This window comes from Crinia signifera, chromosome 4 (genome assembly GCF_055691185.1).
Source record: "Crinia signifera chromosome 4, ASM5569118v1, whole genome shotgun sequence".
NCBI classification, from domain to species: domain Eukaryota; kingdom Metazoa; phylum Chordata; class Amphibia; order Anura; family Myobatrachidae; genus Crinia; species Crinia signifera.
The window spans coordinates 236,762,576-236,786,919 of record NC_139220.1 but is presented as its reverse complement, the minus strand read 5'-3'; the positions used below and the strand labels follow the sequence as shown (position 1 = coordinate 236,786,919).

Sequence of the window (24,344 nt, the reverse complement as noted above, 5' to 3'; positions counted from 1 at the left end):
GGGCGGACATCTAGAGGATGATGCACAGTGGGAGGTATTGTACGGTGTATCTGGTGTGCGGGAGGGTGGACATCTATAGGATGATGCACAGTGGGAGGTATTGTACGGTGTATCTGGTGAGCGGGAGGGCGGACATCTAGAGGAAGATGCACAGTGGGAGGTAATGTATGGTGTATCTGGTGTGCAGCCACTGTGTGTATACCCAGTTAGTGTGCGCCTATGGAGACTTGCGCCCTTCCGTGTGTGGAGTGATGGGACGTGGGGAAGGGAGGGAGCAATATGGGGGAGTATCTGTGACCAGCGAATAAAATATTGCGTTCAAGCTCAAGTTTAAGCCCCAGCAGCAGCACCAACACACAGGAGGGGAGGAGGAGGCGCGGCAGAGGGGAGGGAGCCGGGCAGCGCTGAAACAAGCTGAGTTCAGCGATGAACTCAGCAGCGCTGCCTGACCCTAAACACTGGGAATCCCGAGAATTTTCCAGGCTTGCCAGTCTGGGCGTTAAAGCATAGCCCGGAAAATTCTCGGGATTACCTGCGAAGGGGTTAATGGAACTTCCATCTTAGTAAATAAACCACTTAACCCTTAACTGTGGTGTCCCAGAGCCTCTCCCTATGTATATATACTGTACACAATGCATTGGGGAACCTCATCTGCTGACGTTAATGTTCTAGCAAACTCCAAATTAGCGGGATGGCAGGAACTGTAGTGACCAGGTGCAGGCGCTGAGCCATAACTCAGAGTAACTACAACCCAACGAATCTCCAGAAAACTTCCCTTGTTCAAAGTGGTGATGCAAGTGCCGTTATAACATCTACACTGACTCCCTGGAGTGTATTACTGTGGGAAAGGTTTATTCAGAGCTTAACTGGCTGGATAATATAGAAGCCAATACTGTAATAGTCCTGTGGAAAAACGTGTTCTGTACTTTATCTCCATATTACAGTAATACGAGCATGGTTTGGCGGGGTGTTTGCACTTTAGGCACCTGTAATCAGCACAACGGCTGTATGCAGCACCATTGGGGTAATACTGTACTGTTGTACCAAATGGAAGCCATTGCCCATTTTCAGAAGAAGGAGGGAGCAGTTGGCAGAGAGTAACCCACCAGGGACTTCTAGATGAATATGAGTCAGTCTCTACAGTCTGTGGAGATAAAAATAAGTTTCCCATAACTCATCCCCAGATCTTTTTGCCAATAATATAAAAAAAACCAGTACTTTTAGGATTTTTACTACAGCGGGGATTGATTTAGTAGCTGGAGGCAATTCTAGGCATATGGAGCTGGAAGGGACAACCACATCTTGTCCAGGTCCAAAGCATCACTTAGGATAATGTAACGGGGCAGATCTATGGACCTCGGCCCCGCCGGACCTGCCAATGCAGCCTAGTCACCGCTAAGCCATCTGGTTTATACAGTATCTCCGCTTCGTTTCCTGCCCTCTTTGGTATATGACTCTCAGTTCCTCATTGATGGGAAGAGGAAGGATTTAAAAATGTCCACCTTTTCTGTTTGCCCATTGATAGTCTCTTATACAGCCCCTTATCCTTGGGAGCAGCAGCAGGGGTCTGATAGAAGTAGATGCCCCCCTGAATACAGTGTCCCAGGATGCAGCAGTGGATCTCCTGTGACACAATTGGCCAGTTGCTTTGACAAATGAGGCCACGCAAGCTGACCGCTGCCGCTCCAAACTGGAGGCCAGGAAATCTGTCTTCCTGGCTGTGGCCATCACTGCATCCAACTGACGGCAATTACTGACAGTCTGCACCCGTAGCGCGTCCAACATCGCGGGACCTTTACTGCACATGCTCAGTACAAGTCCTGTGGATAAATGGGCTAAAGATAAAAGCCAGACATGGACCAAGCTTGAGCTTACATTCCAGGTTACATGCAGATTGCAGACATTTCCATAACCTGTATCCTAATACCATATTTTGTAAGGGTAACACACATCACAAAGTCACGATTACCCAGTGCAAAACACGGATTTACACAACAGTAGAAAAATAGCTTTAATAATAAAATGTAATGTTAAAAACTCCCTAGCCTGGAAGCAGACTAGCTTGTTATTTTATGTGCAAAATACATAATAATATATACAGGTAGAGCAGGCCTAGAAGCGGCTTTGGCACAGGGTGAGGGCGAGGTGGGGGGACATTGTGCAGACAGAAACAACTTGTGCCACAGACTAGTCACTCTAGAAGTCCAGGCAGAGGGTTTGTACCGCAATGGGCAGAGGTGTGTTCCTTTACCTCGCAACCATGTAAGGGGAGTCTATGTCCATTTTGGTCAGGCATGTCCAACCTTGGCCCACTAGCTGTTGTGAAAGTACACGACCCATCATGCCTTGCCACAGTTTTGCGATTACAGAATGCTAAAATTATGGCAAGGCATGCTGGGATGTGTAGTTTCACAACAGCTGGAGGGCCAAGGTTGGGCATGCCTGATTTAGGTTATATTTGGAGGGGCCTCACTTGACTACTGGATTCATTTTCTGGCAAGACAGGGACAGTATCCACTATGGGAGTTGTGGGCTCACTTGGGGTATAAAAGGGACTGACATTGAATATCGTGTGGATCGGGACGTCTGGTGGTCTGGTCTCCGGATGCGGTAGAGTCTCTTTGCACGCTGGGTCCTCAGGACTCTCCCGGTCCAGGCTGCCAGAAGTCTCAGAGGCTGAACTGGCAGATCGTCTCAGTAGCATCTCACCGCTCCCAGGGGCGGCAGATGGGGCTGAGAGAGCGGAGGATGAGGAGAGTGGAGAGGCCCCCACGCCTGGAAGCAGGCGGCTCAGCAGAGGAAACGGACGGGTGACCGATTCTTCGTTCATCTCCTCGATGTCCGAGAGGGGCTGGAACTGCATGTCTTCCTTAGCGAGCCTGCCACCAAAAAAAAGGAGACCAGGTAGGTTATGAGGTAAAATAAGAACATGTCCACGTCATCTCTACGTTCAGATTGAGAAGTCTCAGAGGCTGAACTGGCAGATCGTCTCAGTAGCATCTCACCGCTCCCAGGGGCGGCAGATGGGGCTGAGAGAGCGGAGGATGAGGAGAGTGGAGAGGCCCCCACGCCTGGAAGCAGGCGGCTCAGCAGAGGAAACGGACGGGTGACCGATTCTTCGTTCATCTCCTCGATGTCCGAGAGGGGCTGGAACTGCATGTCTTCCTTAGCGAGCCTGCCACCAAAAAAAAGGAGACCAGGTAGGTTATGAGGTAAAATAGGAACATGTCCACGTTATCTCTACGTTCAGATTGAGTAATAAGTAGGTAATGAAGCGGAAATCCCCATAGCAACTGATTCTGAATGGTTGCTATGGGCACTGGTCTCTTTTTAAAGCTTTAAATAGTGGTGGTACTCACGCCATGTCAAATGTGGATCCCTGGAAGGAGGTTTGATGTTTCTGAAATAACGTGGCGGCGGTGTAGGGAGGACGGGGATCCGAATCATTCCAGTATCGATCCTTCACTAAGAGAGGAACATCCCCATACATCTCATCAACAGCCATCATGGACACCTAGAGGAAACGGGAAGCCGGAGTTACAGGTGCTCATGCGTGTGACTGCCATGTGTGGTAAGGAACACAATGGGCCATAATACAGTACAATATAATGCCAACACGAGAAACAAAAGAACGTGCAGAGTTGCTGCCATAGCTGGAGACCTATGGTGGAGGAAATGGAAAGCAGTGATGACCAGACCTTGCCTTGAATAGCACTAAAGCAGTTACCATAGGTATCCCCAGAGCTTTCTCCACAGTACCGGAGCATGGATACAGGTATCAGTTAGTGCTGGGATGTAGCCTCTCCTGCACTTACCCCATCAGTCATGGTCCTATTACAGTGGTTCTCAAACTCGGTCCTCAGGACCCAACACAATTCACATTTTCCAGGTCATCCGACAGATGCATTCATAACCGACTGACACATTTTGAAAGATCCACAGGTGGAGCTAATTACATCACTTTATTCTGTGAGGAGACCTGCAAGACATGCGCTGTGTGGGGGTGGGGGGCCTGAGGACTGACTTTGAGAACATGTGTCCTATTAGAATACCAGCAGGATAGGGGCACATTTTGCATGGCTATTAATGACTATAGAGCTTGGACAGGGCAGTCCAAGCAGTGTGGGCCCCTGGGCAAAGCACTGGGGCCCTTACCCATTCTCCCCTCCTAGGGGTGGGGGGTGCTGTCAGCAGCAGCTTTGATGTCCCACGGGTTGCAGTGGGTGCTCTATCTTCCATTCAACATGTAGGACCTGGAGCAGTAACTTCTGCTAATTACTCCTTTACTGCACAGGTGGTGGGAGGGAGAACACTAACATGTGGAAGGGGGCACTGCGCTGATTGAAGAGTCCCTTGTAAAATGACTTCCAGGGAGGTAAGGGGTGTTTTATACTCAGGGGAGGGTTGGATAATGGAGTGGGCATAATATTCGTCATTTTCCGGTGGAAGGGCAGCTTGTTTGACTGCAGATATCGCCATTATCTAGAAATATATTTCTTAGCCTTCAATAGTATAAAAACCTAGAGTCCCAATTTTCAGGAGGTGCTGGGAACTTGGGGATCAGAGATCAGGAGCCAGAACAATCCATTGACAAAATTATAAACTGTACACCAGACGTTTGGAGCTGGAGCAGGGACCGGCTGCTGGAAGCCTGATATCTCTGGTTCTGGGCATGATAGAGACAAGCCGCTAGTGTCGACAGAAAGAGGAGAGTCCCAGTTTTCTAAGTCAGAGAGAACCTGAGAAATATGACTGGGAATTGCAATTAACAGGTGGGATGTGGACTGCTGCTTTGAAGTTGGATATCTACAGTTCCCCAGGGCCGATATTCAAAATTCTAGTATCCCTGGAAGAAGGGGATCCTCAGTTATCAGCATAGGTCCCTTATACACCTGGGGCCCCTGGGCAAGTGCCCATTAAGCCCATATGAAAAGATGGCCCTGAGCGTGGAGACTTGGGTATGATGACATGAAAGGTTGGGGGTTGCTAAGAGCTACGTCATTATGAGGTGGGGTGCCTAGGACTGACCTAACTCCATTCACATGAATATTTTGGCACTAGATCCTGGGGCGAGTCCTCCAGTGACGGATGCAGGTTACACCGTGTTCTTGGGAAAAGTTCTTGCTACCTGGAAATTCCGGTCGATCAAGAAGTTGGTTTCAAAATCATCATCATCGTCACCAAAGGGATTGATCAGCTGCTCAGCCACCTGGAGGGGGGAATATGGAGAACGGTCAATTGGATTTAGACATGGTGCACAATGGCCCCTTATGTAATTACCACCAGCTGCCGACACAGGTGTGATCCCGGTGACGTATCTTTATCGGCAATAAATTTAAAATGAAGATAAACAGTTTGGTCGTTCCAGAACATTTCTTTATTCGGCATGCGCAGAACTATTGCAAAGAACAGATTCATTATTACTCTGGAGCTTTAAACTGAACATTTAATTAATGGAAGCATAAAAAGTGTTGAAGGGTATCCAGGCACATTAACATCCCCACCTTGAGCCAGCCAGCATAGAAGAAGAACTGCAGCAGAGTGAATACAGGGACGTAGAGGTTCAGGTCGTGTCCGGTGTACCCCTTGGATGTATCCAGAAACTGCCGTCCAATCAGACAGGTGATAAAATAGCTGTACACCGCGATGGTCACCACCTAGTGGAGAGAGAAGAGATGACAACGCGACTCTGTGACCTGGTGTCAGAAAGGGAGTCTGCACCCTACAAACACACATGCCCACACACCCACTCCACAAGCAGGATCTCTGTGTTAGATGTATGAAGCAGTGAGAAGTAGACGGGAGGAGAAGTTGGCCCATAGTGACCAATCAGCATTGAAGTAACATCTATAATTTGCATAATATAAGATTATACAGAGCATCTGATTGGTTGCCATGGGCTACTTCTCCCCTGGCTCACTTCTTTCTTATCACTGCTTCATACATCTACCCCCAAGTACTAATTATATATATATATATATATATAAATCTAAACAAACGATTTGTAAAAGAGAAAGTTCTCTTTAGTGAGGGATCAGATAGAGGTAAGATTTATACAGCAAACATGACTGGAATCTCTGGGACAGGTGCTCATCTGACAGACTCTCTGTACAACCGCCGCCTGAGACCATCTTAGACCTCCTAAGGAGGAATCTCCAAATACATATCATTTTATAGTATCCTCCGAACCTTCCGAGATAAAAAAAAAGGTACTTGTTTCCTAGCAGGGCGCCCACTAAGCTATTTCCTTAGTGGGTTATTCTGCGTAGTGAAATCGCATCGCACATCGCTTCGCATGGCTTTTTGTGGCTTGCGATGTGTGCGATGCGATCGCAGTAGTTAATTTAGTTCATTTATTCACTGCACCCTGAGTGAAATCACATCGCAGATGAGATGAGATCTCAGTAGTTCATATGGTAAAACACCTAAAACAGCACCACTCTCCACATCACCCCGAAGCATGGCGAACGCAGCGGAACGCATCCTCCGACCTTTTCATAACCCCACTATCCACGTCGGCGTGGAGTTGATATTATATAGTGTGGCGAGACACCGAGCCCGAAGCGTGGCAAGCGTATCGAGCCCCGCGGATTACTTTACATGTATACCACGTCCACTTGCTGCGCTCGACATGCTATATAAAATCAACTCACCGCTGATGTGGATAGTGGGTGTATGAAAAGGTCGGAGGATGCGTTCCGCCGCCCCTCGCGGGGCTCGCCACGGGGTGACGTGGAGAGTGGTGCTGTTTTAGGTGTTTTACCATATGAACTACTGAGATCGCATCTCACGCCACAAAAAAGCGATGCGATTTCACTCAGGGTGCAGTGAATAAATTAAATTAACTAGTGAGCATACGTAGGAAATCTGGGCGCCCTGCTAGGAAACAAGTACCAAAAAAAAGTATAATATGCCCCGACACTGGACGCAATTATACATTGCTACCAACCACTAACTGTTCAGAGTCCTTACATAGAAGTTGAGTTCTGGGAATTGTTTTTTTATCCCAGCAACCTGTGTATAAGATTTCTATACGCTGACTGATAACACGCCCCCTTAGAAGAGCCAAACAGCTGCCGACCTGCTGGGCACTAGTGACGCCCTCCTTACCTGAGTGTAGACCAATGGGATGCTGATCCAGTCATAGTGGAAGAGCATGCTGCAGTTCCCCCGAAACGCATTCAGTTCCTAGACACAGAGAGAGCAGTGGAGATAGGACATAACTGTAAATACGGTTCTCTTTAAGTCTCTGTAAATGGTCAGAAATACATCGAAAAGGAGAAATATTAACATTCATAAGCTGGGTTCACAGACCGTACACTAAACGCATGACCACCTGTAACCATATTATTGTGTATGCACTATATTAGATCGTTCGTGACCCCCATTGTTTTCTGTACATGTGGCTCATTCCGGACTATATTGACAATGACATTTACATTCCTGTATGTGGTCACTGAACGATATCATCTGTAAAAATTGTTTAGTGTGTAAGCACGATATTATTTGTCCTGGAGCTCTGGGGAGTTCAAGGGAAATTGTTAATGATATTATATCATTTACAACAGTGGTGGAACTTGTGAGTGGTTGGTGCAAAATAGCATTTGGGCTCCCACTCCAACCCAAGATTACAATATGCCACCCAGCAGTGGACGATCGGGAGAGGCAGAGGGTGACAGGGGGAGCAAGGTGGGTGACTGTTTAAAGGTGCATACACATTAGACGATAAAATCAACAATAAGCACAATAACGAGGAACGCTAATGATTTTTTCATGCAGACCATCTAAGATATATGTCCTACAATGCTAAAAATGTGCTCTCCCGAGGGTCCTGAGAGATGTCGTACATAGTCTGTATTGGAGGATATCGCTAGCGGGAGCCATGTTGCAGAATCCATCATGGGCGCTGCTCCACCTCCGCTCATCGCAGTTGGTATCAGCACGTGTGTATGCACTAGCCAATACAGACTACACAACACTTTTATTGGCAAGCTGCTCAATCAGAGGTAATGTCATTCAGGTGCCAACAGGGAGGGGTAAATCTGGTTAGGAAAAAAAACAGTTTGTATCCCAATTGCACACTGAATGAGAAATATACATATAATAATCAGATAATACAGAGATCTTGGTTGCATATATCTGCAGATATAGGGCTAAGCCCCCAGGCCGTACGTCAAGGCATCTCTGTCACTGGGGGTCTCTAACACTGGGTATGGGTCTGGGGTGTCGGCCCCCAATATGCCGGCACAGGCTGACTACTCCAGGGCAGCACACAAATGAAAATTAGTAGGTGTTAAATAAGAAGCACATAAGTGTTATGTAAGGAGGTGAAGGTGTGGTTAAAATAATACATACAATGTGATAGGGAAAAACATAAATGTTAATAAAGTGTTAGGGTGTGCTGACCTGGAGCAGACCAGCCATACCAACAAAGAGGGAATCACACTCCCAAACCCATCCCATGCACAATAACAAATTTTTGGGCCTAATAGCCCAGTGTAAGGCCACATGATAATGGCTTACAACATCTGAGAGCCAGCTTACCTGGAGATACCCCTGGCTTCTCCAATGGCACTCAGGTGTCAGCAATCCCTCCTAATGCTGACCCATCTATGCCTCTCTCAACTACACAACACTTTTATTGGCAAGCTGCTCAATCAGAGGTAATGTCATTCAGGTGCCAACAGGGAGGGGTAAATCTGGTTAGGAAAAAAAACAGTTTGTATCCCAATTGCACACTGAATGAGAAATATACATATAATAATCAGAAAATACAGACTATCTCGCCAGGTCCCGTAACCAACAAGGTCGCTGGGTACACAGTATCGTCTAGTACCCAGCTTAAGGCTGGGGGAAGCAGACGGTGACAGTGGAAAGCAGAGGGAGCCAGTGGGTGACAGGGAGAGGCAGTGGGAAGGAGACTGAAAGAAAATGGCAGGGAATAGGGTGGGGCACTGGGTGACAAGGAGAAGCAGAGGTTGATATACAGAGGAAGACCACAACAACGAAAGGAAAGAGGTAGAAGGTGAAGGCGGAGCTAGGGTTACCACCTAGTCCCTTTAATTCCGGACACATGTTAATTACACAGGTTCTGTGGCAGTGTAAAATCAGGTGAAGTGGAGTCTTGAAGTCAGCCAGCCACAGAACCTGTGTAATTAATATGTGTCCGGAATTAAAGGGACTAGGTGGTAACCCTAGGCGGAGCAGTGGGTGACAAGTACAAGCACAATCTCCTGCATGGTGCGGAGAACAGGGTAAGGTGCAGGTCCCTCAGACAGTGGGGTCCACCTCAAAATGGTCTGCGGAGGGCTCAGGGGTATAACTCATTGCTGGTCTGGGCAAAAGTGGGCCCCAATGCTATACACCTACTACACCAATGGTAGTTCTGTCTCTGGTTTACAATTCATCTAATATGGACCCAACTATAGACTCCAAGGGTGCAGCACCCCCTTGTGGACAAATAGTAATTACCAAGTCACAGAGCTGAATATTTCTTTAATCGCTTGCTCTAGTAAAGTATATTCTGGAAAATGTAAATGTTGGTTGTAACACAGTTGGATGACACAGTTTTGTAACCTGTTTTATAATATTAGATCAGACTGCACGCACTATGGTTGATAAACTACAAGATGGCGCTATAGTACTGAATACCGGACACATGTTACTGCATAGTCACCAAGTATTAGTACATTCTCATTAGAGCAATGTGGAGCTTGTTGAACCTAAAAGGGAAAATGCTCTAATCCAGGGGTTCTCAACCCTAATCCTCAGGTACCACCAACAGGTCATGTTCTCAGGATGTCTTAGCGCTATCCACTCTACCTAAAGCGCAATTACCAAGTCCCTCAGCGATAACAAGTTCTGGCCAATGCGGTTGAGAGGGAGGACCAATCAGAAGCTTCACTCAGAGACAGTGGCATCTGGTTGGCCAACCTGCTCACACAAATCATCTGCAGGCAGATCAGAAGTGAGTAATGCATTGGGGTTTCCGGATTTGGCTATAATGAAGCATTTAGCCAGGTATAGCAGCCCTGGGTGTACCCAATGGTTGGACCTTACAGCTACACACTACCGAAATAAAAGGGAGAATGTATCATTATGTTACCACTATATGGCAGTCTCTCACCTGTATGAGCATTTGATATGCGTGGTCATCGTGTACAAGAGGAGAAGGCAGGTGAGCCAGGGGGAGAGAAAAAGATGAGAGGAGTCTATTACTTGCTAATTTAACCCCCTCCTCCACCACCACCACCACCAGAGGGTACTTTGCCCACTCTCTCCCCCCAACACCGGGCACCTTGCAACACCTCCGAACACTGGGTACTTTGCCCTGCTCAACCCCAGTAAGACCTGTGCACCGCCCTCAGGAGACTTTATTGAGGCCAAGCCAGGGGGGGAGAGCGGCCTGGCGGGCAACCGGGCCATTTCCTGGTGGTCTGGCCCATAACATATTAAAACAGGCCGCTCTCCCCCCCTGGCATGGCCGCGGGACCTCAGCGGTATTTAGATTTTTTCCCCAAAAGCAAGATGAGGCTGTGAGCGGCGGGGGAGGCAGCGGCTAATTACAGATCAGTAGCCTGTCTGTCACTAGTACACAGACCACAAGACCAGAGTAGGTGAGCGGCGAGTGTCTGACAGCGATCAGCCTGGCGGGAGGGGCGAGATGCGGCTGGAAGAGCAGACACGCTGCTGAACTCAGAACAGCGTGTCTGCTCTTCCAGCCATATCCCGCTAGGGATGGACATCGGAAGCCAACCATCAAATGATGGCAGTGCTTCCACCATTGAAACTTTCGATGCGATGGTAACTAACCATCGCATCAAAAGTATTCGATGGTGAAAACTAGTTATATGACTAGCGCATGCGCAAAAGCCTGTATTGCCATTTGTAAGGTGGTAAATGGGTTTGGTGGCAGGGCCCAGGCTCTGAGCAACATATTACTTTATTACTGGACATTGTGAGTATAATATACATATATAATATTCACACAATGCCCAATGATGAAGTAGTATATTCATTTTGTACACATTATTAACACTTTATCAGCAAGTAATCAAAATGTAATAAAATTAGATAAATTGTAAACTAACTCACTTTAGGTTTCACTATTTTTCCAGATAGGAAAATGTCTATTTATTAAGGCTAGTGTAACCACACACACACACACACACACACACACACAAAAAGGGAGATGATGGTACAGTGGTCATCACATAATTTTTATGGTGAGATAAATATTGCAAAGCGCAGGGCCAGCTCTACCATTAGGCAGCTGCCTAGGGTGTCAGGATCTGTGGGGCACCACTAATAATGCTACACACTAGGCGATTCTAGCTTCCATTGTCAGCTATATGCTCAGTGACCATATTGCCGGTGATACCTAGCGACCTTCACCGTGTGTGCGCTCCCACCGCAGCCCAGCGACGGTCGCAGGAACTTGCTAGAACCGCTGGTCACCAGTAAAATACTGATAACCAGCAATTCGGTCACGTAATATAAAAAATAGTTCACTATATATAAAAACAGTTAAGGTGCCCCTACACTGAGGCGATTTGGTCCAATTTTGGCCAATTGCGACCCGTTAAATCGGACCAAATCGCCTCTCATTGACATCCCATCCCATGCGCATCGGACCCGACCAGGTGGTCAGACCGGCAGGCCGTCCACGGTCCGACCACCCGTTCCTCCTGGCGGTGATGCGGGCCGGAAGCAGGGACACATTCAATCCATCACAACGGATCGCATGCGTCCGTGCTGCCGGGAAGGTTGCGGCAGCTTGCAGGCTGTCCTGTGTCAGTACACTGTTGCGAGGCGTCGCAGAAGTGTATGGGCACCTTTAGCTTGGTCCATTCCACTGGTACCCCAGGACTGTGTATTGTGTTCCTTACTATATTCACAGAAACAGACAGTGGTTGCTGCCTGGTAATACTAATGCAGTTTATTAATGAGTGTTGTATGTGACTGACATTCACAACTGTCTGTAGCTAGTTGTATTGTGTACTTATTATTGTAGCTTGCCTGAGCTAGTATAACATTCAGTGACGTCACTGTCTCCTCCTCTCTGAATCCTCTAGAGCAGGGCTGGGCAATTGCGGCCCTCCAGATGTTGATGAACTACACATCCCAGGATGCTTTGCATTAGTTTTGCTATGTGGCCATGCTGAAACTGATGCAAGGCATGCTGGGATGTGTAGTTCATCAACATCTGGAGGGCCACAATTGCCCAGCCCTGCTCTAGAGCTCAGTGTGTGTCTGTGAAATTTGCTGCTGTTTGAGTGACTGGTGCTGCAGGGTGAGGTTTGTGCTCTGATTGGCTCTCTGAGTCAGTGAGAGCCAATTAAAACTAGCAGTGGGCCCTGTTGCCTAGCAGCTACAGCAACCATAGAGAGGGAGAGGGAGGGAAGCAGATAGAAAGTCAGACAGCCTCCAACGTACCTAGGAAGTTTCCCTGACACAGACACAGCAGCCAGGGGAGGCATATCTTTTGGGAATTACAAAAAATAAGCCACCATCGGTACACCATCGAATGATTAGCATTTCGATGGTGACAAACATCGGAAGGTCACCATTAAATGTCAAAAACACTAACATCGAAAGAAATACATCAATGTTTCTGAAACATCGACCATCGATGTCCATCCCTAATCAGTAGCCGCTCAGGGGGCGGGGCTTAAGCGTGACATCACTAAGCCCCGCCCCATGCTGGTAAACCAGCGAATTCAGTGATATCCATGGAGGGGGCGGGGATAAAATGACGAGATTGTGTCATTTTAGCTACGCCCCCTCCTCTGAGACCCGCGGGGGTCCCCCCTGAATCCAGGAGGGTTGCCCACCCTTTCGGGGGGCCGGGAGGGAGCCCCGATTTTCGGGAGACTCCCGGAAATTTCGGGAGGGTCGGCAACCCTGCACTAAACCCGAAGCATGGCGAGCCATGTGAGGGGATGTGGTACAGTTAGACAGTGTCCATGTTGACCTATGTCGACATAGACACAAAAAAAACATGAAAACTCGTGTCGACATTTCCTATGTCGACCTTTTGAATGTTGACATTTTGACCCTGTCAAGCTTTTTTTTTTTTTTTTTAATACAATAATGTTTATTGAAGTTTTAAGCATAACTCCCAATACAAACAAGAAGTAAAGCAGACACTTTCGGACATTATCACACCCATTAAATCAAGGATAACAGCATACACATACAGCGAGACGTATACAGGATATTATCAATAATAACAAATTTGTATAATGAAATGGCTGTGGACTAGACACCTAAAGACGTCATCCGGAATCGTCCAGCCCACCACCCAAAAATAGAAAAACAGTAATATAGATAAATAAGAATAGTCTGTCACTGTAGTACCTGATACAAATCAATCACTAAGTTAAAAAAAAAAATAAATACAGTATTACAATATCAAGTGTCTGGTCAAATGGGGAAATACAAAATAAATTAAAGAAACCCACCCAAAAGACCCAAAACAAACCTCCCACATAACCACCCACCCTGTACAACCCACCCCCAACTAAGGCGTACTTGGATCCCTTACCCATACTCCCCCTAACACTAGAACTACACTAACTTTCCCCTCCCACCCCCATGGATGGATAATAGGCAGATGGATTGACTGGTGGCATTGGCCAGGTAATAATTACATAGTTGGGATGTTGCAGCACAATTACAATATACTGTATATATACGGGAGAATTTTTTTTTCAGGATATAGAAATGTACATCGACACAGAGAATATCAAAGTGTATAGCCCATCTGTAGCTGTAACAGCAGTAGTAGTGTATAGCCCATCTGTAGCAGTAGCAGTGTATAGCCCATCTGTAGCTGTAACAGCAGTAGTAGTGTGTAGCCCATCTGTAGCTGTAACAGCAGTAGTAGTGTATAGCCCATCTGTAGAGGTATTAACAGCATTACCAGAGAGAGACTTTGCATCCATCTGGATATAAGCAAACATGTTGAGATGCCTCTGCGTAGAGGCATGTATAGCCTGTAGAAGTATTTGTGCATCCATATATCCAGCAAGATGTCGAGATTGATGGAGAAACCAGTCCAGCCGCTATAAAAGGATATAGAAAAAAAAACTTGAGGTGGCTAGCATACCTACAAATAAGTAGGTATATCGAGCGGCTGTAAGGATACAAATCCTATATATGTCCAATTAGTCTCTCTGGGGCCAAGAAACAGCAGCAGATAAACAACCAATGTTATGCTACACAATGCCAGTCACACAGTGTCAAAATATTCAGCAGGCATTTTAGGAGGTACTGTAAAAGAGATAGCCAGGCAGGGAAAGGAGGCAGAGGAGTAGGAGTCTCAGGTGTCAGAACAGGGGGCCACACTCACCCCACCAAGGAGAGAGGAGGTTCTGATTGATGGAGTGTCTCAGTGGGCCCAAAAATAGCATCCCCTGCAGCAGGAGAATGGGTGCCAGTGAATCCGCTAAACACTACAATCCCCAAGTGCCCCGCGTATCTCCCATCACAGGAGAAACACGGAGCCACTCACACAAGCACTGGCCGCACCAGTCTAACATCGATGGAGCCCCGGCCCCTCCAAAATGGCTCAGCCCGGAGCAGGGGCCGGAGCAGACAGAAGAAGCAGGCCACGCACACCACTGCCGATTAGGACTGTCCGGCCAGCTGATAGAAGAGGGTAAGTCTGTGTGGACAGCGCCTCGCTGGGCAGGGATAGGAGTTTTGTAGGATAGTTGTCAGAGCTCAGTCCCCCAGCAGCTGCTCAGACGCTCGGCCAAGCCACGCCCCCTGACCCTGTCGAGCTTTTGACTGTCAAACTTTGGACCCTGTGGACCTTCTGACCCTGTGGACATTTGGACCATGTCAACCTTTTCACTGTCGACCATTAGTGGTTGACCATATGATTGTAGACCTAGACACTAGGTCTAATATACCATAACCATTAGAACCTTATGGCCCATCCTGTCTACTGGTTAGGATTAGGGATTGAGTTAAGTGTTATGGGAATAGGGAAATATGCCACCTGTGGCCATGCTTGTAAAGGGTATAAAACAGTCCCTCATCTATGAGTAAATGGAGACAGCAAATTGGTAATCAGAATATCATTCGCCTGTTATAGCAGGTAAAACTATATATTCCTTTATATATAAGTCTTTATATTACTTAGGCATAGTGGAGTTTATTAAATTTGACCAGTCTATATCATAGAAAATAAAATGTGTATTGTGTATTGTTCTCTTACCATTTGAATGTACATATTATTGTGGGATTATGTTTAGTAATGACATTATCAATTTATTTATTAATAATTAACAGTCTTATATAGCGCAGCATATTCCGTTGCGCTTTACAAAGGAGACGGTGATACAACAAACAGGGTATTTACAGACAGTCAAAAGGTAGGAGGGCCCTGCTCGCAAGCTTACAATCTATAGGAAAATAGGCATTTATACATAAGGATAGATACTGTATTCTTTATTGCATCGATTCCACCAGAATGCAAGGTTCCATGGCTGGTTCTGGAATTTGATAAGCTTGCCTGAAGAGATTTTTTGGGAGCACTTATAGGTTTGGAGACTGGAGGAGAGTCTTATTGTGCTTGGGAGGACATTCCACAGAGTGGGCGCAGCCCGAAGAAAGTCCTGCAGTCGGGAATGGGAGCTAGTAATGAGTGTGGATGAGAGACGCAGATCTTGGGAGGAGCGTAGAGGTCCTGTTGGATGATATTTTGAGATAAGAGAAGATATGTATGTTGGTGTAGTTTGGTTTATGGCTTTGTGTGTAAGTAAAACAATTTTGTATTGAGTACGGTAGAATACAGGTAACCAATTAAGTGACTGACAGAGTAGCTTTGCAGACGATGAACGTCTGGCTAGGAAGATTAGCCTTGCAGCTGCATTCATAATGGACTGTAGTGGTGAGAGTCTGTATTGGGGAAGGCCAATAAGGAGACCATTGCAATAATCAATGCGTGAGATGATGAGAGCATGGATTATAATTTTTGCAGTGTCGGACTCTTTTGTAAGGTAAAGGGCAACAGATTGAATGTGGAGTACAAAGGAAAGTTCTGAGTCAAGGATAACACCTAGGCAGCGAGCTTGAGAGGTAGGAGTGATTGTCATATTCTAAACAGTAATAGAGATATCAGGTTGGTAACTACTATTTATTGGTGGAAATATAATTAATTCTGTTTTTGAAATATTAAGTTTGAGGTGGCGAGATGACATCCAGGATGAAACAGCAGAAAGGCATTCAGAGACACGAGTCTGAGGGTTGTTTTTTAGCATACCTTTCCACATCTCTCACACAAAAACTGTTGCAGGGGGCGTGGCCATGGGAAAAGGAGGTGCAAGATGATTCAGCGATACTCTCTGTATGATATTAGGGGTGAGATGTACTAAGCCATGTAATAAGTAAAAGTGATAAAATGGAGAGTGATAAATCATCAGCTCCTAATTAATTTTAAACACAGCCTGTGACATCAAAGTTAGGAGCTGATTGGCTGGTACTTTATCACTCAATTTTATCAGCCCTTAGGGGCCATTCCTGGGGGCAGCCAGCACTGTAAGGGAAGGACCAGAGAAGTCGCCGGTCACTGCAGAGCGCTGCAGGAGTCTGTATCATATTTTTCACAGGAATGTCCAGTTTTATTAGGACTGTCCCATGGTTGGGGGAAGTTGGAGGACCCCCTGTCAGTCACCACAGAGTGGTGGTGAATACTGTATATGCTGTGCATCTACTCAAACTGTGGGCATGCCTCCACAGCATAGGAGGGCCCTGGGTCCACACCTCAGACACTAGACCCATACATTATACTTATGCCTTCGTAGTCCTGCTGTGGCATCTCAACACGGAGAGGCAAATCACTAGAAAAATGGCCGCTGCAGCCAGGTCAGAGTGATTTGCACACGCGTACTATATATGTCCCTGGAACAAGGCGCAGGCACCATGTTCCCAGAGACCTGAGTATGTGCAGTAGACTCTGGCATATTGCCAGAATCTACTCACCATCAGAGAGGAGGGGACTCGCTGCAGTAGCTGCATGCAGGTCCTCTCCTCTCTTGAAATGCCCCTTCCCCATACTTGCCTACTTATGAAATCTAGTTTCAGGGAGATTATAGTTGGTAATAGAATTTTGCACAGTGCCCCATTGAGGAGGCGTGTCATGCTCCACCCAAAGGGTGTGTCTAGTTCCATATATGGAGAGATTGTAAAAAGAGATTGTGAACATGGCACCTAGAAGCGTGGGTGTGTACTGCTACATCTGGGAGGAATCTTGTAAAATTACTTATATCCAAATTTAGATAAGCCCCAAAGCAGTTAGTAAGAGCTACTATACTTGGTAAAGTGCTGGGAAATTGTGCTGATGATTCAATGTAACTGTATCTATCTCTCATTCCTTTTCCTTTTTTAACAGTGTAATGTGGGCTAGGGAAAATGAGGGAGATTGTTAGACTAATGAGGGAGAGAGGGAGATTGCTGTTATTTCAGGGAGTCTCCTGCAGAATGCAGGAGGGTAGGCAACTATGCCATTCCCCACAGTGACAGCAAACGGTAGGTGTGGCTCACAATCACGGCATACCTGCAAAGCCATACCTCCTTTGTCAAGGTTGCGCTCTATTTTGGATGCACGTGGCAAATCTGCACGCAAGAGTCACTGTTTCTACGGTACTTGTTTCCTAGCACAGCGCCAGCGATAAAAATTGTATTCATCGGGTGTTAAAAAATCGCGTTGAGACCCGATTTTACATTGGCCCCAATGTTAAATGCCCCCAAGACCCCAATTTTAATTGTATCCCCACCCTGATGGGTCAAATGCCCCCCCATTGTTATTGCCACCCCACGATGAACGCCAACCCGAAGCGTGGCGAGCACAGTGAGCCCGCGAAGGGCGGCGGTACGCGTCCTCTGACCTTTTCATACCCCCACTATCCACGTCGGCGTGGAGTTGATTTTATATATTGTGGCGAGTGCAGCGAGCCACTGAGCCCGAAGCATGGTGAGCGCAGCGAGCCCCGCGAGGGGACGTGCATTACTTCCCAGGTATTACTTGTCTGCTCGCCACGCTTCGGGCTTGGTGGCTCGCTGCGCTCGCCACACTATATAAAATCAACTCCACGCCGACGTGGATAGTGGAGGTATAAAAAGGTTGGAGGATGCGTACCGCTGCGCTCGCCACGCTTTGGGTTGGCGTTCATCGTGGGGTGGCGTTAACAATGGGGGGGGGGGGGCATTTGACATACAAATTACCCATCAGGGTGGGTATACAATGAAAAATCGGGTCCATTGGCCCATTTAACATTGTTCCCTATGTAAAATCAGGTCCATCGCATCGGTCGCATTGTATGCCATTATAATGGCATACAATGGACCCGATTTTACATTGAATACAATGCATTCAATGTTAAATCACATTGGTCGCGTCGGTCGCATCGCATACCTTAAGTTAAGGCATGCGATGGCGGGGAAAAGGCTAAAAATAGCCCTGAAATCACGTCGGTCGCATACCTTAAGTTAAGGTATGCGATCGCATACCTTAAGTTAAGGTATGCGATCACCCACGACGGGCGCCGTGCTAGGAAGCAAGTACCGCTTCTACATTCTAAATTTTGGGAGGCATGGTATTAAGGTTAATGTTTATAACGCGTGTGCGGCTATAGGTAAGGTGCCTATACACTAGTCTGATTGGTCCGATTTCACCTGATCCAAATGGATCAAGCAGAGAAATGTGATGTGTTTGACATTCCCCTTGGATCCGATGAGCGGTCCCGTGTGCATCGGACCTGCGCCAGAGGTCAGAGCTGCTGTCCATCTGACTTGGCCCCTCTCCCGGCAGTGGGGAACGGGTTCACATGCGATACATTGCATGTGAAAGGACCGCATGTGATCCTGCCGCCTGGGCGGCTTAGGGCCAGATGGCCATACACTGTTGTGTTACATCACAGTAGTGTATGTGCACCTATACACACAATCTGGGGAAGTCAATTGTTATCGCTGCCAAATCTATCATCTAAAGCAGGGATGGGGAACCTTCGGCCCTCCAGCTGTTGTTGAACTACACATCCCAGCATGTGCCCTGCTACAGTTTTGCTCTTTGGCCATGCTAAAACTGTTGCAGGGCATGCTGGGATGTCATATTGCAGGCAGATATTGATCTTTTTTTATTGCGCTGATCTCGCTAATTAGTATCGGGTTTTACTGTGTAAACTAAAGTAGCTAAATATAACTAAACTAGTTGGAGCAATGTGAAAATACCTGTTTCAGCTTTCAAACAGGACACCTTTCACTTTTTTCAGCTTACTGAATGAAAATTTAAATGCCAGCAACCAATCACGCCAAAGTGCTGCTACAATTGAAAAAATGAATTCACCCGCAATGTGTCAATAAGCTAGTGTTACAGTGGGTATGGATCAGTGGGTAGACAGCAAGATGGTCGACAAACATTAGGTCAACACCATTAGGTCGACATGCAGGAAGGTCGACATGGGTTAGGTTTACAGTCAAAAGGTTGACATGGGGTTTTTCAAAAAAATTTGTCCCAAATTTCTACACAGTTGACATGGAGACTGAAATGTACACCGCATCCCCTCGCATGGCTCGCTACGCTCGGCACACTATTTTATTCTCCAACCACACCCTAGTGGATGGTAGGGCATGAAATACCGCCTGTCGGCACATGTTGGCAAATTTTTTTTTAAAAACCCCATTTCAACTTTTTGACTGTCGCCCTTTCCCATTTCGACCTAACCCATGTCGACCTAAAGTCATGTCAAATTTCCTGCATGTCGACCATCATGCTGTGGACCTAGTGTCCTTATCCTGTTACAGTATACAGCAGGCATTCATACTTCCCAACATTACCCTCTCCAGGAGGGACACAGAAGTGCTCTGTTTCTGGACTTCTCCCTTACTTAATGACTGCCATCACCTGTGTTGAAGCACCTTTCTTATCAATTAACCTGTGTGAAACAGGTGATGGCAATCATACATTATGAGGGAAGTCCAGAAACAGAGCAATGTGTCCCTCCTGGAGAGGGTAATGTTGGGAGGTATGGGCATTCCCAACCACGGCCCTCAAGGCACACCAACAGTGCAGGTTTTAGTGATATCCAGGCTTGAGCACAGGTGACTTAATTAGTACCTGAGTGATTCTGATTAAACCATCTGTGCTGAAGCCTGGATATCACTAAAACCTACACTGTTGGTGTGCCTTGAGGACTGTGGTTGGGAATGCCTGGTATACAGGATGGAATGCTACTGCATACCTCCCAACATGATCCTCTCCAGGAGGGACAGAATGCTCTGTTTCTGGACTTTCCTCTTAATTAATGATTGTCATCACCTGTTTTAATCAGATTAATGGACAAGAAAGGCATTTCACCACAGGTGATGGTAATCATAAATTAAGAGGAAAGCCCAGAAACAGAGCAATGTGTCCCTCCTGGAGAGTGTCATAATGGGAGGTATGCTACTGTTAAACATAATGGGGCCGATTCATATGTTTCATGTGCCCTCTGCTGGCCATTTAGAGTTATGGGCATCTATTGGAGTTATTCAGTTGTTGCTCCGATCAGACATTCATAAACAACGCAGGCATCCCACGGCCATTAGGAGAAAGGGCTGCTAACGTCATAAGTGGCCCTCCCTCTCAACGGCCGTGGGACGTCTGCGCTTTCTGGGGAACATCTAGAAAACACCAGCAGCATGCCCCCAAATGCCAGCAAGGTGTCAATCACCCTGCAAGCAGTGAGCAATGGCTAGCCACGATTTTTTGTGACTGTCCTGCATCACAGTAAGAGAGAATAGATGCTGTGAGCATGCCCACAGTGTCTATTCATGGAGGCAGAGGGACGGGGGACATGGCTACCAGCTTACATGCCCCCATAGCAATGTATTTGGGAGGCATGACTCGTGGGAGCGTCATCCCCGACAGGTCACGCTCCCTTTGGTTAGGTCACGCCCCCTTACTGTGAGCAGGGCCGCCAAGAGAAATTCTGGGCCCCGGTACAAGAACTTCATGGGGCCCCCATGGACGGAGCTTCCCGCACACTCTGCGGACCCATTGCTACTTCACTGCTTTCAAGGTGGATACACGTACAAAAATTTACACTGTAATGCCGATTACACATGTCACACACCCATTACATATTATACCACATGCCATAATGCTCATTACACGTTATGCCACACACCATAATGCTCATTGCATATTAGGGGGTTAACATGCTCGTTGCCATGGGATTAACCTGCTCTGCCAGGGGTTAACATTCTCTGCCAGGGGTTAACATACTCTTTGCCATGGGATTAACCTGCTCTGCCATGGGTTACATGCTCTGACTGGAGTTACATGCTCTGCCAGGGGTTAACATGCTCTGCATATTAGGGGGTTAACATGCTCGTTGCCATGGGATTAACCTGCTCTGCCAGGGGTTAACATTCTCTGCCAGGGGTTAACATGCTCTTTGCCATGGGGTTAACATTCTCTGCCAGGGGTTAACATGCACTTTGCCATGGGATTAACCTGCTCTGCCATGGGTTACATGCTCTGCCAGGGGTTACATGATCTTTGCAATGGATTTACACATACCTCTCAACATGACCCATTCCATTAGGTACAAAATGCTCTGTTTCTGGACTTCCCTGCCAGTGGCAGTTACAGAGGTGGGGCTGCAGAACAGTCCAATATTCAAAAAAGGGAGCCACATATACTACAACCCCAAACATCACTGTCCTGGACTCACTGGCAGGTGATGTGACCCCCCTCTTTGAATTTTGGACTGTGCTGGAGTCCAACCTCTGTAACTGCCACTGGCAGGGAAGTCCAGGAATAGAGCATTTTGTACCTAATGGAATTGGTCATGTTGGAGGGTATGTTTACATGCTCTGCCATGGGTTACATGCTTTGCCAGGGATAACACGCTCGTTGCCATGGATTTACAGTACATGCTCTGCCAGGGGTTACATGCTGACTTCCAGAGTTGCATCTGAGCCCCAGCAGCATGCAGGGAGGCAGCAGACACAGAGCAACCAGCCACCCACCTTCCACCTTGGAACACAGTGAACTGGACATGGATGGGGAACCAGGTCTGGGACTGCTAGGCTGGAGACATGGCACTAGCCCCTGCTGCTGCTGATGGCGGCTGGGATGTGGAGAGGGTAAGGCTGGATTCTGCGGAGTGGGTGGTACTCCCGCGGGAGGTGGCTCTCTCTGACCCAGCTCCTCCCGGCACCCAGGGACTACCTACCCTAAGCATCCTCCTGTTGTCGAGCCACGGTAAACTCCAAAGTCACGTGGCTAGCTCTCAGCAGGCCCTGGAGTCGGAGAGCGGAACAATGCTCAGAAGGACCTCTGTGATGCTGCTGCCTCCACGTCTGCCCACATCCGCACTCCCAATGCCACCGCTGAACAGCTGACTCTGGCGCACTCAGACCCGGCGGACTCGCCACCAAATTTAAAAAAACCTTTGTGTACAGACCAGGGCCCCCCTGACAGGCCCGGGCCCGGGTAAATTGTACCTGCTCCCCCCCTCTCTCGGCACCCCTGACTGTGAGCACCCTGCTTAGAGGAGTACAGGAGTCCCACTGCCCATTTTTTTTATAGTTGGCAAACGTCACAGCTGTCCTTGCAGGCAGAGTACTGGGTTGGTACAAATGCATAGATGCATATGACTGAATATAGGCTACAGTCACATTAGCATTCTGTTGCCAGCGGATGTCCAGAATTGCAATCTCATTACATACGACTTAAAATGTACATTTTGAAATCGGTACATATAAACTGAACATTGGACCATGTGTACCTGCAAGAAACACCAACGCATTTCGACATATATCCTGTCTTTTTCACCTTGAAAAAGACAGGATATATATCGAAACACGTTGGTGTTTCTTGCAGGTACACACTATATGATTGGGACCAGGAAGGGTGAGCGTGTCCGGGTTCACTAATCACCCTTGTTTCCTTTCATTTTTTACCATCTGGTGTGATACCTGTTTTATTTACTTACTTTTATATTGACTATTTTTAAATTAATAATTTGTTCTTAAAACTGCCTACTCTGGGAGGATTGTTTTTTTCGGATTAGGATCTTATAAAAGAAACCAAGATACACAATTGGATCAAGTAAGCAGACGTGTGAGAAATATCTTTGGATTGGTTTAAATGGTGTGAAGCTCGTTATAAAATATACCTTTATGTGTCTGGTAGAACACGTATGAATGTAAGCTTCGTGCAAGAGAATTATTTTCTCAGTATCATCGCGGTGCTCCAGTAAAGAAAGAACTCCCCACGGCCCATAGTGGAAAAAAGGCGAATCCTAATTGATTGATACGAATATCAGTTCTTGTGAAATTGGTTACACTATGGCATGGGTCCTCAAACGGCGGCCCTCCAGATGTTGTAAGACTACAAATCCCAGCATGCCTTGCCACAGTTTTGCTATAAGGGAGTGTTAAAACTGTGGCAAGGCATGCTGGGAATTGTAGTTTCACAACATCTGGAGGGACGCAGTTTGAGGACCCATGCACTATGGTCTTCACTTTTTCATTTTTCTACATGCTATAAACGCTTTGAAAAATTCTTTGAAAAAGAAAAGAGAATTGAAAAAGGACTGCACCTTGACCATTTTGGTAGATTGTTTTGGATGGTAAGAGCGCAACTGAAAGACTATCTTCCTTTTTTTTATACTCAATAGTTAAGAGGTTTGGCGACCTTGTTTTTTGATAGGTTTCTGGGTAGCTGCTCTAAGCGCGATAGTAGTCTGTTATTTTTTTGAGTACCCTCCAGTGGCTGACGCCCATAGGCAGCTGCCTAGTGGTAGCGGCGGCCCTGCTTACACATTAAACCAATTTATCAAGGACTTACTATAATAGATCCCGTTCTAATATGCAGGCAGCAGCAACCCATAAGTATACATTATATGCAGAAATACAGAGGTAAGCTTGGAGGGAGGGGTAAGCGGGACTTGGACTTTATACCGTAATTTAGAAAAATTAAGAGTTGCTTCCATGCTGAGACTGGTACTGCTATGCAGGTAAAGAAAATGCAGGTGCACACTCAGAGCGTAGAATGTTGTTACGTATGTCGCAGTCCCAAAAATCTGGTGGCCCTCCTAGCCCCTCCCTTCCCCCAGGAAGGTGAGCAAGTCTCCCACTTTCCCAGGAGGCCCCACTCCGCTATGCAATGCCTTGTTTTCTTTAGCACTCCCCAGTGAGGGGGGTGGAGCCATGATGACATGATTGTGGAGCCACACTCCCTGGCAATCCACCTTGCCTCTTGGCCGCGCCCTTTAACTCCATGTCCTGGAGGAGGGGCAGCAAAGTAGGGAAGTATGCCCATTCACTGCTGAGCATTGGTGAAT

General features: G+C 47.0%; 1 protein-coding gene across 1 annotated transcript; it reads right to left on the bottom strand.

Moving 5' to 3' along the window:
• Positions 1 to 2,912: 2,912 nt before the first annotated feature.
• LOC146073038 (bestrophin-3-like) lies at positions 2,913 to 17,578 on the bottom strand. The gene is made up of 8 exons (XM_083180215.1): positions 17,567 to 17,578; positions 13,925 to 14,066; positions 10,127 to 10,350; positions 7,111 to 7,188; positions 5,505 to 5,657; positions 5,029 to 5,209; positions 3,360 to 3,514; positions 2,913 to 3,175 (listed from the first exon to the last, which is right to left on the bottom strand). The coding sequence occupies exons 1-6, from the start codon at positions 17,576 to 17,578 to the stop codon at positions 5,096 to 5,098; spliced, it is 723 nt and encodes a 240-aa protein (XP_083036341.1). The 3' UTR covers positions 2,913 to 3,175; positions 3,360 to 3,514; positions 5,029 to 5,095.
• Positions 17,579 to 24,344: the final 6,766 nt, after the last annotated feature.